Source organism: Acomys russatus, chromosome 6 (genome assembly GCF_903995435.1).
Source record: "Acomys russatus chromosome 6, mAcoRus1.1, whole genome shotgun sequence".
NCBI classification, from domain to species: domain Eukaryota; kingdom Metazoa; phylum Chordata; class Mammalia; order Rodentia; family Muridae; genus Acomys; species Acomys russatus.
The window spans coordinates 82,717,478-82,735,234 of NC_067142.1; the positions used below are offsets into that span (position 1 = coordinate 82,717,478).

A 17,757-nucleotide genomic window follows, 5' to 3' on the forward strand; every position below is an offset into this window, starting at 1 on the left:
ACACTGCAGAGTGACTAACACTAAGAGAAATCGAAGGAGGGCACCTTTGACTGATGGCAACTGGTTAAAGTCACATACAACAATCACACTCGTGGTAAGACATGTGTGGAGTATTTACAGGGCACTGTCCTCGGAAGACTGAGATCTTCTCCTGCAAGTCCATGTTTCCTCTTTTGAAATGTTCTGTTAAAAAATAAAAAGAACCATCACATGCATGTGGAAGGGTTTGGAGGGAGGAATTATGCGATTATATCATAATATCAAAAATAAAAGAAAATAAGCAAAAGCTATGAGTTAAGGATGCAGACTGGTTGGCCAAGCACATGCCTCGCTGGCATGTATGAGGCCCTGGGTTCTGTCCCCTGCACTACATAAACCAGGCATGTTGCCATATGCCTGTGATCCCAGTAGCATGGAGGTGCAGACATAGGGGTCAGGAGCTCAAGGACGCTACCAGTAACATCACAAATGCAAGGCTGGCTGGGATAAACGAAACTTAGTAAAAGAAAGGAAGAGAGATGGGAGGAGTATGGAGGGGGGTGAGAGGAGAGTGAGGTGAGACAGACAGACAGACACACAAACACACACACACACAAACACACAAGGTATGTAGTTCTCAATAAGCCTGTTGTGTGTCATCATATGCTTATCGCCAAGTCAAGGGTTACAAAAATCAACTCCCAGAACCTTTGAGACTATTCTACTCAGAGACCTATAGAGTGATAAGACTGAGAGAACACACTTTGTGGGTAAAAAAAAAAAAAATCTAGAATAGTGTTTCCATGAAGAATCAGCAAAGGCTTAAATTCTAGCAATTGCTGTCTAGAGTGTCCTAGCATCCTGACTCCCCATTAAAGTGCCAGCTTGCCTTGCCATCGCAACCTGCTGCATGGCCTTCCATGCCTGTTCCTTGGGGGATTGGCAGAGAACAGAGAGATTGTGATGGATGGAGTACAGCACCTCTAAAATTGAGACCTCAATATGGTAAAAAAAAAAAAAAAAAAAACCCACAGCCTTTTGTAGCTAGAAATGAAAACATTAGTTAGCACCTTGCCTTCCTTAAGGTCTAATTGGACTCCGACAAGGGCCGGTTAGAAACAGCACCGAGTGTGACATGCGAAATCATCACAACGTAACAAGGCTCAGTTTGGTTTGTTCGCTGTCATTTCTCATTATAATCTCTGTCTGGAGAATGGATTCATGTTGTGCCATTTTCTGTTCTTGTTACAGTCTTTGTCACATGAATAAGATATCAGGATGTTAATGCCTGCCACGCAGTATCTGTGCGTGATGATACCGTGTGCGACTACGCTGACCTTTGCAATATTATGTATTCTGATTGGTGGTTCACCTCACCTCTTCCCTACAAGTTAATAAGGCTGTAAAAAGGAAGAGAACAGAAATGGCCAGCCAGTCAAATTATGGAATATTGAAAAGGTCAGAGCAGTACAGCACAGAGGGAAAAAATTATGGAATATATGGTGCATTAAAATTTTTGTGACAATGAACATTACAAGAATGAGAAAGGATACCCACTTACGTGATTTCAATCAAGAGAAGCCCATAGGACAGTGTCACAGGACAGCAATCATCTTTACATCCCACATGTGAGATGCAAAAATACCCACTTATGTTGGGGCTCGCTTAACAAAATAATCGCACAGGACATATTTTGCTATTCAACAAATAAGAGTATTGAAGTTTTCACCCTAGAAAATGTGCATTGATGCCATTAGCATTTCAGCAGGTCTTCACAGCGAAGCTTGGAACAGCAAGGGAATGACACACGAGTGTCACAAGTGGCCACACACATTTTGACTATCCCCTCCTCTATCTCTTTTTTCTTCAAAAAAATCAGGAAAGTAGAACTAGATGATTTAATGTATCTGAAGACTCTTCAAAATTTAGAATAACCTGAAATAGCTAGGGGAGTTTCTGTTTTTAGAAGATCAGTTTATTTTCATTTTTATGTGTATAACTGTATGTGTGTGTCTGGGCACTGTGTCTGTACTTTTCCCTGCTTCCCAGGAGGCTATAAGAGGGTGTCATGTCTCCAAGAACTAAAGTTACAGACAGTGACTACTAGCCACAAAGTTTTTTTTTAATTATATGCTTGAATGGCCCAAGAAATGGCATAGGGATCAATAGCACACACTTCTGTAAAAGAGACCTGAGTCTAGCTCCCTGTGCCCTCCTGGAGACGCTCACACTTCCTGGGACTCCCACTCCAAGGGAGCTGATGACGTCTTCTAGCCCTTTTGCACAGGCACACACGCATATAACCACGTGAGAACACACAAAACAATACCAGTAATAAGATACCAGCTCTAAGATAAACCTTGTTCCCTCTGTGTGTTGTAATATAACTGTTTCCAGTCCCTGCCCAACATAAGGAGGAAAAAAAAACACCAAGTCAGAAATCCTAGTTAGTGCTGTCAGAGGTGCCACGGTGGTTGGTGATACCTCACTTTAAAATTTTCTCATGCATACATTAAAATCTCTCATACAAGAGATGTTTGGTGTTTGTAGACTTTAAAGATAAGTCCTGTTTACATGTTAGCTCTGTGTGTTTGTGTGTGTGTGTGTGAGAGAGAGAGAGAGAGAGAGAGAGAGAGAGAGAGAGAGAGAGAGAGAGAGAGAAAGTGAGAGAGAGAGTGTGTGACAGAGACAGAGACAGACAGAGAGAGGGAGAGAGAGAGAGAAATGATCATCTATGATTCTCTCTTTATATAGCTAATTCACTAACAAAACATTTTATAGCTTACATCCAGAGTCTAAAGCTTTGCTAGCTAGGAAACCATGTGTGGTCCAGTTACTTTTAGAAGCAAAGAAAATGAATTGAGATCATTACTTTAAAATTAGCCTGACTGTTTGGTGCCAGAATGATGGCTCAACAGTAAAGAGCACCTGCTGCTCTTAGAGAGGACCTGGGTTCAAGTCTTAGCACCCATGTCATGGTTCCCCACCATCTACAACTTCAGTTCCTAGGATTCAGTGCCCTCTTCTGATCTCTATGGGCAACACACAAATACACACACATACACGGTGCACAGACACAAATATAAATCCAATATCAATACACATAAAGCACATTGAAGAATCAGTCATCACTCTGTGATCCCTGTCTCCTAGCGTGATCTTCTCACTCAGTAACTCTGGGTAGAACTCAGGTGTGTGTGTTTTTACACGATGGCTCCAAGTGACTTCAGAGTGGATGAACCCTGGATTACTGCTAGAGACAGCCTCTTCTTCACAGAGTTTAATTTGCCCCTGTCGGGCTTGCAGTCATGCTTTGTGTCAAGCTAGAACAGTGTAAATTGGAGAGACTTTGCTAAACCTCAGGACCGGTGTTGAGAGTATACACTGAACTGATTCCCAAACCCAAAAAACTTAAGGGGACAGGCACACCCACTGTTACTCCTACATAGTGTGAGCCGAGCACACAGGAAGGGGCCACTGTGACGGAAGTGCTTGTCACCTCGGACCTCTCTTGCTTAGTTTTTGAGATGGAATCAACACAGACACACCTTTCCAGCCCATAGAAAATTATGTGTAGGCCCCGTTCAGTCCAGAGGGGCAATCCAGAGCTGTGTAAGCAAAAGGGAAGAGCTAGGTGCTGGGATGGTTAAAGAGCTCGAATCTGTGGGTCCATGTTGGGTTTTTGAATCTGAAAGTCTCAGCTTCATGGAGAGTAGAGATCCTGGCTGTCGCTGTAGGTTCTGTGCACATGTGTTTGTGGAGGCACAACAGAAGATCACACACACTCGGCTGCATGGCTCCTGAAGAAACACGTGTTCGTTTTTGAGCTGAGCAAAATGGTTATATAATTGCTTCCTTCTCATAATTATTGAGTAATTATATACTTCTTATAATTACTCAGTAATCATTGTTCTATAGGTAGAAACTAACATTACAACTAATTGTATAATTACCACATATTAATGTTGTTATATGGCAAACTTAGAATAAAGTGGTGCTTAATATATTTCTCTGCCATGCCACTTTCAGAGCTATTGACAGGGTCTCTTTTACAGCTAAAAATTGCTTCCAATACAAATAAACAAAGCAAGCCAAGGAGGACACCTTCTCCGGTGTTCCAAGCATGGATGCTTGCTCTTGTGTTCACACCTGCTTAGAAATAGGTAAAATTATGCTCTTGTGACATAACTGTAGAATTTGTTGGTGTTTTACAGTTTTCAATCTTTTCTAAGATGTGCAGATTACACGACTTCCTTGCCAGATGAGCATCTGTCTCGGTCTCTGTAGAGTAAGGTGACCTTTTTGGAATTTTACAGCTGAGCGTGTGACAACAGCAGCCGTTGTTTCAGCCATAAGTAAAAATGCTTCCCAGGAGCTGGGCGTCCTGGGAGCTGGGGACGTGCCAGTGCTGATCACGTGACTGCACTGTGACAAAAGTCAGAAAGGACCTGCCTGTTTTCTTAGCAGACTTCCTGGGTGCAGGGTTCATGCTTTATGTTTTTGGGGTGTCATCTCAGGGCACCAAAGCCTCCTCACATGCAGCTGCCACTCAGTAGAGCAGTCAAATCAAGCCCCATAGCTATAGCCATAGAGAACCTCCAAATGCTAAAATGGCATAATCAGGAATTTAAATGTAGTAAAAGAAACCCTTAAAATTCAGAACTCTGTGCTCACTATATTGCATATATGTCAACATTGAGTTCCTATTTCCAGTTTGGACTTGACGTCACTCTGTAAACTTGGAATATTTCTTTATTGAAAATGAATAGCCACTACCACACTTCCCAGAGTGCTAGTCCATTCACACTGTTTCTTCTCTCTGGAATAGCCATCACTTTTGCTGTGTCAATTTCAAGACCAAAATGACAAATTACAGCATGTTATTTGGGATTTCTTGTGGTCACAGAAGACACTTAACTGTTCATAGTTTGTCACAATAAAAAGTTCAGATACTTCCTTCAGCCTGAAATTATTATAAATAATAAACATATCTTTTAAGGGTTTTTTGTATATGTTTAGTCTTATCTGTCCCACCAATGTTTCATGAAACATCCACACCCTATTCAGTTAGCTGACTCCTGTTAGTTTTTAAATTTGGAATACTTCTTGATGGGAAAACAACACGATATGGTGAGATTTGTGTCAGTTGCTTAACTGAACAACATTGGGTTTGGATGGTTAGCACAAAGCTCATAGCCATTGAGAAGACAAAATGCCGGGTGCTTACATCTTAACCAGTTCCCAGTGCTCGGTGCTTGTCTGGCAGGTATAAATTGTATGGACCACAGCAAAAACAGTAGCAGCAGTCACTGGTTTTTTTTTTACTGTAGTGAGGGAGCCGGGTAGACTTGTTCACAGGTAGTTAATCAAACAATATACATTGATGAGACACACACGAAATGCTTTTAGCTTTGTGCTGTTACACTCGGGTTAAACTCACATAACAGGTGTTGCTATTGAGCAGATGTGCTGGACACAGGAAAGAAAGCTCTGAGCTATCTTTCATGGTGGCACTGTACAAGAGTCACCACCCGAGCTCATGGATAAAGATACTTAGAAATGCTGGGCACGTTACTCAGAAGCCCAAGGACAGTTTCTAACACAGGCCCTTCCAACAGTCAGAAGACACTCTTTAATTTGCACTTTGGCTACTAATCTGTGAGAATATATTTTTATAAATATTTTATATTTATATGTGGCCATTTCATAAAACATTGGTGGGACAGAAAAGGCTAAGCATATATAAAAAAAAATCCTAAAAGGTATTCATAAATATTTATAATTTCAGGCTGAAGGAAATACCTGAAATTTTCACTGTGACAAACTATAAATAGTTAAGTGTCTCCTGTGGCCCCAAGAAATCCCAAATAACATGCTGTAATTTGTCATTTTGGTCTTGAAATTGACACAGCCAAAGTGATGGTTATTCCAGAGAGAAGAAACAGTGTGAATGGACTAGAACTCTGGGAAGCTATTTATATTCAATAAAGAAATATTCCAAATTTACGGAGTGACGTCAAGTCCAAACTGGAAATAGGAACTCAACCCTGACACACACGCAATATAGTGAGCACAGAGTTCTGAATTTTAAGGGTTTCACTGCATTCATTTGTTCTTACTATACAAGGTAAGATTGTTTGTGTCATGTGACAATCCTTTATATGTTAATCAAATATTATATTAGTATTACTAGGTCTTGCAAATATACTTGATTCCCCTTCTACTCCTCATATCCTAGTTGCCTTTACTTGTTTTTTTCTGAAAATTGGTTAAACAAATGTATAACAGGAAAGAAACACTTTGACAAAGGAAGGCAATGTGTTTGATACAATTAAAACCACTTAAATGGTTTTTATTTTGTGTTTTTAAAGAGCATCTAGCATACTCCTATATTTGACTAAAATTAAGCAATATTATGAAAACAATGTCTCCCCCTTGGAAGTACTTTAAAAGGATGATTATAGAATACAAATGAATGTTATAATTTTAAACTCTCAATCTATTCTTACTTTAACTCTAACTTTTCTCTCTCTTAAAAAAAAACATGAATGCAATACCAAAGTTTAGAAGAGACATGGGAGTAGCATTTCTCTGGTCCAGACACAGACTGAGGTTTTGAGGCTGAGTTTACCAGAGAGTTGGAAGGATGGGGTGGTAGGACGTGACCGAGGGCACATGAGAAGCCATCACTTTATGCAGCCAGGCAGCTCCGCCTCTTCAAAGACAGCTGGACACAGACTCTGGTCAAAACGGACACATCTTACCGCCCGCCCACAGCAACTGCGTTAGGATGTTCGGGCTAATACCAGTTTGAAAGACATAAAGTAGAAAGAGGCCAGGCTACCTCTGAAGCAAGAGCGGCAGAAGATGATGCATTTCAGAGTGCGCATTCTACAGTCAGAACCATTTCATTTGGAGGTGTTACTTCTTTTTCTGTGTTAAAGAAAACTCAAGGATTATTTAAAAAAATAAATAAATCACTGAGGGAGCCATTTCTACATCTGGGTACTTTTTATTTGTGAGCATGGTGCTTGTTATTTGGCGCTGTACTGTCTTTGCCTGTCAAGTCAGTTTGATGGCTATAAAGAACTGTAGCCTTCATTTTATTTATAGCATAGAGATGTGAGTCCACACGTTGATGGGAACACACAAAGGTCTCACAGGTGCTGGCTTGACACTTTTCCTTGGCATTCCATCCTTACCAACCCAAGGAAATACTCAAGTAATGGCAGAAAGTGTCCATTAAATGTAATTTTTCTCTTCTATCAGCAGGTGACAACTACACCCTTCTCAGAGGCACAAAAACCATCCGCAGCAGCGAAGGAAACCGGCTCTGGGTGCTGGTGGACAGACTGGTTCCTTGCTCGCACTACATGGTACAAGTGAATGCTTCCAACAGCCGGGGAAGCCTGCTCAGTGACCCTGTCTCCATTGAAATGCCTCCAGGGGGTGAGTCTAGGAAATCTGTCATTGGCTCTCTGATTTTAAACAGGAGGCCCAGGGCTGAGTGACTAGTGAACGCTTTATTTCACAACTAAGAGGCTCAGCTGTCCTTCTGGATGTGTGGGATGTTTTGTTTTTTGAAAGCTTATTATTGATATTCTTTTATTCGATGAGCCTGCTTTCCTCTCTCTCCCTCCCAACCCACAGGTATCTCTTGGTGTCTATATCTTAAGAACCTTAGTGAATATGTATTTTTTAAAATTGTTGTTGTTGTTGCTTTTTGTTTGTTTCCTCATTTCTTCAACCTGACAGATTGTTTTTTATTCACTTTACATCCTGGTGGTAACCCCATCCCTCCTCACCTCCAAATCCCACCCTCTCTCCCTCTCCCCCTCCACCATCCCCTATTCCTCAGAAAAGGAGAGCCCCATCCCCACCCACCCCAGTTCATCAGGTCACATCAGGACTAAGTGCCTCCTTGTGCCCTGTGGCCTGGCAAGGCAGTCCCGCCAAGGGCAAGTAATGGAAAAGCAGACAAGAGAGTCCATGACCGGGAGAGCCCCCACCTCCTCTGAGTAGAGGACCCACATGAAGCCTGAGCTACTCAACAGCTATATCTTTGTAGGGGTCTAGGCCTAGTCCATGCATGGCCCTTAGTTGGTCCTTCAGTCTCAACAGGCCCCTCTGGGTCCTGGTTAGTTGGTTATGTTGCTTTACTTGGGATGCTCCTGTGACTTCCAGGTCCTTTTCTCCTCCCCCATTTGTCCACTAGACTCCCTATACTTCACCCAATGTTCAGCTGTGAATCTCAGCATCTGTTTCAAGGCACTTCTGGGTGGAGCGTCTTAGAGGACAACTTTGTTAGGCTCCCGTCTGCAAGCATAGCAGAGTATCATTAATAGTGTCAGGGGTTGGTTCTCTCCCATGGGGTGGGTCTTGACTTGGGCCAGGCATTGGTTGGACATTCCCTCAATCTCTGCTCTATCTGCTCTAGCTTTATCCCTGAACATCTTGTAGGGAGGATGAATTTTGAGTCGCAGTTTTTATGGGTGGGTTGGTGTTCCCCTCCCTCTACTAGAGGTCTTGTCTAGTTACAGGGTGTCCGCTTCAGTCTCTATGGCCCCTTCTGCTAGAGGTCTCTGCCAGAGTCCCTCTCATATCCCCCAGGAGCCTTCCCTGACTAAGATCTCTAGCTTGTCACAGAGATGCCCCCACCTACAGTTTCTCTTTTCTCTGCAGGCCTTCTGTCCTCGTGGCCTGACTCTCCCCAGGTCTGTTACCCACCCTCATCTCTTGTGCTTCCTCTCCTATCTTGTTCCTTCCCTTGAACTGCTACCTCTATTTCCCCTTCTGAGTGAGATTTAAGCATTCTCACGCAGGCCCTCCTCATGACTTACCTTCTTTGGGTCTGTGCATTGTTGTATGTTTTTCCTGTACTACATGGCTAAAATCTGCCTACAAGTGAGTACATACCATGTGTGTCTTTCTGGGTCTGGGTTACCTCACTCAGGTTGATTGTTTCTAGTTCTATCCATTTGCCCACAGATTTCAAGATTATCTTGTTTATAATAGCTGAGTAGTATTCCATTGTGTAAACGTAACACAACACAGTTTCTTTATCCACTCTTTTGTTGAGGGACATCTGGGTTGTTTCCAGAATCTGACTATTATAAATAAAGCTGCTATGAACATAGTTGAGCAAATGTCTTTGTTGTATGGTGGAGCATCTTTTGGGTATATGCCCAGGAGTGGTATAACTGGGTCTTGAGGTAGAACTATTCCCAATTTTCTGAGAAGGTACCAGATTGATTTCCAAAGTGGTTATGCAAGTTTGTACTCCCACCAGCAATGAAGGGGTGTTCCCCTTTCTCCACATCCTTACCAGTATGTGCTGTCACTTGAGGTTTTTTTTTAATCTTAGCCATTCTAACTGTAAAATGGAATCTCAGGGTTGTTTTGATTTGCATTTCCCTTATAATTAAGGATGCTGAACATTTCTTTAGGTACTTCTTGGCCATTCAAGATGCTTATGTTGAGAATTCTCTGTCTAGTTCTATGCCTAGTTTTTTTTTTTTCTACATGTTGGTTATTTACTAGGAGTCAAATCCATGTTTAAAAACAAGATATGATAAAATAGACAAATGTTCCCTCTTACAGCATGTAGAGCAATGCCATCAACTACCAGGAACAAATGCTCCTTCTTTTCTTTCATAAAACAATATAAACACTCCTCTAATATTTCACCTTGAGAAAATTCAAAAATATGGCATTAATTATTATCCAAACAAATTATAATTACAGATACTGGAGATTATTTTCTTCTGTTTCCTGTTTTCTTCTCATTTTTTTAAATTTTTTTTTAATTTTTTTTATTAATTTGTTCTTGTTACATCTCATTGTTTATCCCATCCCTTGTATCCTCCCATTTATGCCCAGTTTTTTAATTGGGCTATTTTCTTTCTTTCTTTCTTCCCTTCTTTCTTTCTTTCTTTTATTTCAGCAATTTATTCAGATTACATCTCAATTGTTATCCCCTTACTATTATCTTCCCGTTCCTCCCTCCCTCCCTCTTTTACCCTATTCCCCTCCCCTAGGTCTGTGACAGAAGAGGACTTCCTCCCCCACTATATAATCACAGCCTATCAGGTCTCATCCTAGTAGCCTGCTTACCCTTCCTTTGAGTGCCACCAGGCCTCCCCACCAAAGGGAAGTGCTCAAACAGGGGACACTAGAGTCCATGTCAGAGTCAGTCCCCGCTATCCAGACAACTGAAGAGAATGTGCTGCCCATTGGATAGATATGAATAGGGGTTCTAGGTTTACTGCATGCATTGTCCTTGTTTGGTGCAGTATTTTGAGAAGAACCTCTGAGTCCAGATCTGCCAGCCTCGATAGTCTTCTTGTAGGTTTCTAGGACCCTCTGGATCCTTCTATTTCCCCATTGTGTTTAATGTTTTGAGTTCTTTATATATTTTGGATATTATGACTTTGTCACATGTAGGATTGGGAAGATCTTTTCCCAATCTGCAGACTGTTGTTTCTTTCTATTGACAGAGTCTTTGGCCTTACAGAAGATTTTCGGTTTCATGAAGTCTCAATTATTAATTATTGATCTTAGAGCATGAGCTGTTGGTGTTATGTTCAGAAAGTTGTCTCCTATGCCAATGAGTTCAAGGCTCTTCCCCAATTTCTCTTCTAATAGACTTAGTGTATCTGTTGTTATGTTGAGGTTTTTGATCCACTTAGACTTGAATTGTGTGCAGGATGATTAAATATGGACCTGTTTTCATTTTTCTATGTGTAGACATCCAGTTAGACCAGCACCATTTGTTGAAGGTGATGTCTTTTTTTCTATTGTATGTTTTTAGCTCATTTGTCAAAAATCAAGTGCCAATAGGTGTGTGGGTTTTTTCTGGATCTTTGATTCAATTCCTTTGATCAACCAGTCTATTCCTATGTCAGTACCATGCTGTTTTTTGTTACTATTGCTCTGTAGTATAGCTTAAAGTCAGGTATGGAGATAGATCCAGAAGTTTATTTATTGTATAGGATTGTTTTAGCTATTCTTGGTTTTCTGTTTTTCCATATGAAGTTTAGAATTGATCTTTCAAGGTATGTAAAGAATTGTGTTCATATTTTCATAGGGATTGCATTGAATCTGTTGATTGCTTTTGGTAAGATGACAATTTTTACTATGTTGATCCTACCGATCCATGAGCATGGACATCCTTCCATCTTCTGATATCTTCTTCAGTTTCTTTCTTCAGAGACATGAAGTTCTTGTCATACAGGTCTTTGACTTGCTTGGTTAGAATTACACCAAAATACTTTATACTATTCGTGGCTAGTGCGAAGGATGTAGTTTTCCTAATGTCTTACTCAGTCCATTGTCATTTGTATATAGGAGTGCTACTGATTTTTTAAAAATTAACCTTGTATCTGGCCACTTTGCTGAAGGTGTTTATCAGCTGTAGGAGTTCTCTGGTGGAATTCTGGGGGTCACTTATGTACACTATCTTATCATCTGCAAATAGCAATACATTGAATACTTCCTTTCCAATTTCTATCCCCTTGATCTCCTTTCATTGTCTTATTGCTCTAGCTAGAACTTCAAGTACTATATTGAAGAGATTAGAGAGAGTAGGGAGCCTTGTCTTGTTCCTGATTTTAGTGGAATTGCTTTGAGTTTCTTTCCATTTTGTTTGATGTTGGCTATTGGCTTGTTATATATAGCCTTTATTATGTTTAAGTATGGAACTTACATCTCTGATCTCTCCAAGACTTTTATCATGAACACGTGTTGAATTTTGTCAAAGGTTTTTTCTGCATCTAATGAGATGACCATGTGAATTTTTTTCCCCTTCAGCATGTGTATATGGTGGATTCCATTGATTGATTTCATATGTTGAACCATCCCTGCATCCCTGGGACGAAGGCTATTTTATGGGGGATGATATATTTGATGTGTTCTTGAATTTAGTTTGTGAGTATTTTATTGAGTATTTTTCTATCAGAGTTCATGAGTGAAATTGGTCCAAAATTCTCTTTCTTTGTTGAGACTTTATGTGATTTAGGTATCAGGGTTTGGTAATGTTCCTTCTGTTTCTATTTTGTGGAATAGTTTGAGGAGTGATGGTATTAGTCCTTTAAATGTCTTGTAGAAGTCTGTGCTAAAATCATCTGTCCCTAAGCTTTTTTTTTTTTTGATTGGGAGACTTTTTATGCTTCTATTTCGTTGGGGCTTATAGGACTGTTTAAACTGTTTACCTGATAAGTGAAATCTACCAAGAAAAATCATTCTTTTGGTTTTCTTTTCCTTTTTAGATTCTCACATTTTGTGTAATACAGGCTTTTGAAGTAAGACCTAATGATTCTTTGGATATTCTCAGTGTCTGTTAAGTGCCCCTTTTCATTTCTGATTTTGTTAATTTGGGTACTCTCCCTCTGCCTTTTAGTTAGTTTGGCTAAGGGTTTGTCTATCTTGTTGATTTTCTCAAAGAACTGCTTCAATTTCACCCTATAAGTTTGGGTATGTTATGCTTTTATTTTCATTGAAGTCTAAAAAGTCTTTAATTTTTTCTTTATTTTGTCCCTGACCGAATGGTCATTGAATATGAAGTTGTTCAGTTTCTATGAGTCTATAGGCTTTCTGTTGTTTCTGTTGTTGAGTTTCTGCTTTAATCCATGGTGGTCTAATAAGATACAGGGGATTATTTCAGTTTTCTTGTATCTGTTGAGATTTGCTTTGTGAACAAGTATATGGCCAATTTATTTTCGGAGGTAATGTTTATCTTTATTGCTGAAGTGTGTTTTTTCTATGTGGCAAAATGACAGGTCCTGTTTTAGCATCCATTCTGTTAGCCTGTAGCTTTTTATTGGGGAGTTAAGGCCATTGATATTGAGAGATATTAATGAACAGTGGTTGTTAATTCCTGTTAATTTGATGGTGATGAGAGAGAGAGAGAGAGAGCCTCCTTGAGTTGGAGTTTTCTTTCTAGTATCTTCTTTAAGGCTGGATTTGTGGATAGGTACTATTTAACTTTTTTTCCATGGAATGTCTTATTTTCTCCATCTATGGTGATTGTAAGTTTTGTTTAGTATAGTAGTCTGGGTTGACATCTGTGTGGTCTCTTAGTGTCTGCATGACATCTGCTTAGACTCTTCTGGCTTTCATAGTCTCTATTGAGAAGTCATATGCAATTCTGATAGGTTTGCCTTTATATGTGACTTGGCCTTTTCCCCTTGCAGGTTTTAATATTCCCTCTTTGTTCTGTTCATTTAGCATTTTGATTGTTCTCTGGCAGGAGGATAGTCTTTTCTGGTCCAATCTATTTGGTGTCTGTAAGCTTCTTGTTTGTTTATAGGGGTCTCTTTTTTAGGTTGGGGAAGTTTTCTTCTATGATTTTGTTGAAAATATTTTCTGGGTCTTGGAGCTAGGAGCCATTGGAAACTTTTTAGATTTAATATTTTCTTTTACTGATATGTTAGTTTCTTCAATCGTATCTTCTACACCTGAGATTCCCTCTTCCATCTCTTGTTTCCTGTTGATGATGTTTGTGTCTATAGCTCTTGTTCTCTTCCCTAGGCTTTTCATCTCCAGGATTGCCTCAAGTTATGTTTTCTTTATTGCTTCTATTTCCATGTTTAGATCTTGAATAGTTTTATTCATTTCCTTCTCCCATTCAATTGGATTTTCCTGTATTTCATTGAGGGATTTATTTTATTCTTTCAGTACCTCTATCATTTTCATAACATCAGATTTAATATCATCTTCTTGTGCTTTAAGTGTGTTAGGATATCCAGGGCTTGCTGAAGTAGGATGGCTGGGTTCTGCAGGTGCCATATGGCCCTGGATTTTGTTGCTTGTGTTCTTATACTGTCCTCTAGCCATCTGGTTGACCCTGGTCTTAGTAAGTCTGTTGGTGCCTGATGATAGTAGGCCTCTAGGATTGTAGGTAGAGCTGGTAGTCCCAGGTGGTGGCAGACCTCTGGTTTTCCTTGGTGGTAGCAGGCTTCCAGAGATACAGGGAGAACTGGTCATCTCTGATGGCTGCTGGTCTCTGGGATTGCAGTTGGAAATGGGGGTCCAAGACATGGGGTGGGCTGGGAGCTGTTAGACCCTGATGATTATTTCTCTCTGCTTCTCCCTGATGTTTGGTGCTGTTTCCTGACAGCTGCTGGTATCCAGGACTGTTGTTACCTGATGTTTGCCTGTCTCTAGGACTGCATATGGTGATGTGGCCCAGGAAATGGAGTGTGCCCAGGAGATGGGGGGCAGAGCACACTGTGGGGAGGGGAGGATCTGGCACAGATTACCCAAGGTAGACCACTTCTTTTCTGTCAGGCACTGTTGTTTCCTGGTGGCTTCTGGTCTCTGGGATTGCAGGTGGGGTAGGGTCTGGTTCCAGGAGATGGACCACCCATGGGAGCTTCAGCACCCTGCCAGCATGGGGCTCTGAAGGCTACGGGATGATTGCACCTCTGTATCGAGGCTCTAGTAGGCCAAAAGTTGCCTGTTATCTGACATTACCTGCTGTCTGATGGCTACCTGCATCCAGGCCTGCAAATGAGGAGGGGGCCCAGGAGATGGAGTGGGCCCAGGAGATGGAGAATGGAGCAAACCAGCGTGGGGGGGGGGGTTGGCACAGATGGTCCTCCAGAGCACACTGAGCCTCTCAATTTGTCAGGTTTTGTTAAACTTTTTCGATTTTAACAACATATTTGGAAGAAGATAGGAGCGTCGGTATTCAGGGTTTATTAGAGAGTTGTGAAGAGGTACAACCCCTTTGTAGAACATACTGACAATATCAGTCTTGAAATATAGGTCCTCTTTATAAGGAGCAGAGGGTGGCTATTACAGTAAGACTCTCATTCACACGCTGAAAAAGCACTTTATCCTAGCAACCGCTCTACCCCCTTTCCTGTGTAAAATGCAATGCATTCTGGGAATGTTTACTTTAAATATTTCTACTCAACAGTGGTGCAGTTTGAAACACCCACAGTCATTGATCTTAGACAAGCAGTCAGCTGCATCCTGTGCCCCGCCTACTTGTGAGGTCTAAGTGCCAAGGAGAAATCTTCCCCCAGACTGGCATTCACAGCTCCTGGATGGAAAGCGCATCTCAAAGTAGTGAGACTCTCAGCTGAAGCTTGGGTATGTGGGCTTCCTGAAAATACCCGCAGATGCAAGGCAAGGAGATCTAGTGTTTGCCCTGCAGCCAAACTTCCTGGCACTGAGGAGCCTTAATCAACTATGAGCTCCTTCTGTAGTGTGTATACTTAGATCACTCTCCGTTTATAGCAATATAGTTTGTATTTACAAAGGAGCTCATCTCATACATTGTCTGTACATTGAAGCCAAGCCTGTGTGGTCTAATAAGTTCTCTCTCTCTCCATCTCTGTCTCTGTCTCTCTGTCTCTGTCTCTGTCTCTCTCTCTCTCTCTCTCTCCCTTCTCTCCTCTCCTCCTCCACTCCTCTCCCCTCTCCCTCCTCCTCTCTCTCTCGTCTCTCTCCTCCTCTCTCTCTCTCCTCCTCCTCTCCTCTCTCCTCTCCCTCATCTCTCTCTCTCTCTCTCTCTCTCTCTCTCTCTCTCTCTCTCTCTCTTTCTCTGTGTGTGTGTGTTTGTGTGTGTGTGATAATGACTCAGTTAAAATAGCACATTTTTATTGCTCACTCAATGCACATATGGGGCTGTCGTTGCTAATACAAGGATCAAAATGTAAAAGGAAATGGGAGAAACTAAGCCATGGCTTTATGGGTGTGTGGCAGAGCTGAGGCCCACTGTTTTACAGTGGCTTACCATCTGGGATCAGTGTGAGCATTGAAAGTAAGTACCCGAAGGTCCAGATTTAGGAGGTAACCCTTCACCCAAAGAGGAAATAGTATATTAAGAGCCAGAGTGTGCACCACTTTATTGCCACCATTAGGACTTACTTTCTCCCATCATTAGATTGTTGTTGATTACAATTAGGAATCTTATTGCTTTGAAATGATCTTTTTTATGACCTTGTGGCAGTTTAAAGGTGATACCTCATTGATTAAATAGGTTTTAGTTCATGCTTCCTTTTACTTAATGAGCTGAAAACATATTATCATGATTTACACATAAAAATCATGCTGAAAAGCATGTGGCATTCAGTAGAATATGTGTGTTTAAGTAGAATTAAATTAGTACTGAGAGTTATGAAAGAAATCTTGCATGCCTTCCAGTGAGCTGTGCTTCATACCGAGGTGGACAGGAAATGAGCCAGCACGCAGAAGGGAACCGACTGGCAGGCGCACTCCTCGCTCCTGCGTGCTACTTGTTTCTGGGTTCCGTTTGGCTGGTACAATCACTGCCATTTCTTTGCATCCAGTAGCCCACCTCTATGGTGAGGCTGGTTTCCAGGTGTCTTCCTATGCTGTCTAATGTGAGCTTTGAAATGAAGTGGCAGACTGTGATTTCTTTTCAGATGTGTGTAAAACACCATTACAGAAAATTTGGGGGTTGGGAGGATGCCATTGACTTTTCCTTTACCTAATATTTGCTATCAAAAATTGCCTGGGATGCTGGGGAGAGATGCCTCAGCATGTAAGAGTGCTTACTGCAGAGACATGAGGACCTGTGTTTGGGCACGTAAAAGCTGGTCATGAGTGCCTGCCTGTCAGATACCTGTATCTAACTGACCGCTTACCCTAGGACAATAATAATGAGATAAGGTTTAGTAAAAGGGTCTGTCTCAGGGATGTTTGAGGGAGAAAGGTCGTAGCAAAATACCCAGTGTCCTCCTCTTCTGCCCACACAAGCACATAGGTGTGCAAACAATCTCAACACACACACATCTACACGCACACACACACACACACACACATACTTGCATGAATAAACCCACCTATTCCACCAGTTCATCAGCATGCTTTCTATCTCTCGCCAGCCTCGTCTGAGATTCAGTCTACAGCCCAGACTACACTCTTGTGCATTAAAGTTATCTGTTTAATTTGACCATCACAGTTTCTGCTATAAGATCCTATGTAGCAGGGACTCACCCTTGTTCGTTTTTTATCATCAGTGCGTAGATCAAACCTGGCACGTGGTAGGTGTGTGATGAATAATTGGTGAGTGCATGAATAAGTCGGCCAGGTCAGCTTAATGAGGGGTGGGGGAGATGGCTCATGGGCAAAGTGCTTGCTACACAGCTTGAGGGCCTGAATCCAGAGCCACAGCACACAGAATAGTGCATGCAGCTTTGAATGTCTGTAAGCCGGGAACTGTAGAGGGGGTTAAGACAGGAGGCTTGTCATAGATGGTTTGCCACCTGCCATCCTAACCATCAGCTGACTGCAGTTCAGTCAGAGACCCTGTTTCAAGGGAACAGGGTGTAAAGTGACCAAGCAGGACACCTGAATCCTCCCCTGGCATCCACTTGAGCATATAGACAGACATATGGCTGTACACACATGTGGCTGTACACACATGTGCATCTACTACATGCACACACGCAGATGAATAGCTCGATAGCTGTTAGGCTATTGTTATCATTCTTCAGTCCCTCATAGACCCCGGCTCCACCTGAAGAGCTTTAACAGTCAGCGGCAAGCCGTGTGCAGCTCTGCAGTGGAGGAAGGCTGCATACACCTATATCCAGCTGCAGCCCTGACCCGAGAACGGGAATAAGAAACAGCCCCACATTTCATGAGCTCCGTTACTTTTTCTCAGATGAGCGTGAGATAAAGTCGCCTTAGCTTATGCAGGGATTTGGGAAAAGGAGACAAGGGAACGCAGTATGAAGAATTCTAAATGCCAAGTGGGAGAAACGGCTGAGCACTTGAGACCACAAACTGCTCTTTCAGAGGACC

General features: G+C 41.7%; 1 protein-coding gene across 1 annotated transcript in view; it reads left to right on the forward strand.

Moving 5' to 3' along the window:
• The window catches only part of Ush2a (usherin), a 696,795-nt gene that overhangs the window by 402,879 nt on the left and 276,159 nt on the right, over positions 1 to 17,757 (forward strand). The window contains exon 37 of the mRNA XM_051148119.1: positions 7,249 to 7,428. Coding sequence (XP_051004076.1) covers positions 7,249 to 7,428 — 180 coding nt within the window. The remainder of the gene's footprint in view (positions 1 to 7,248; positions 7,429 to 17,757) is intronic.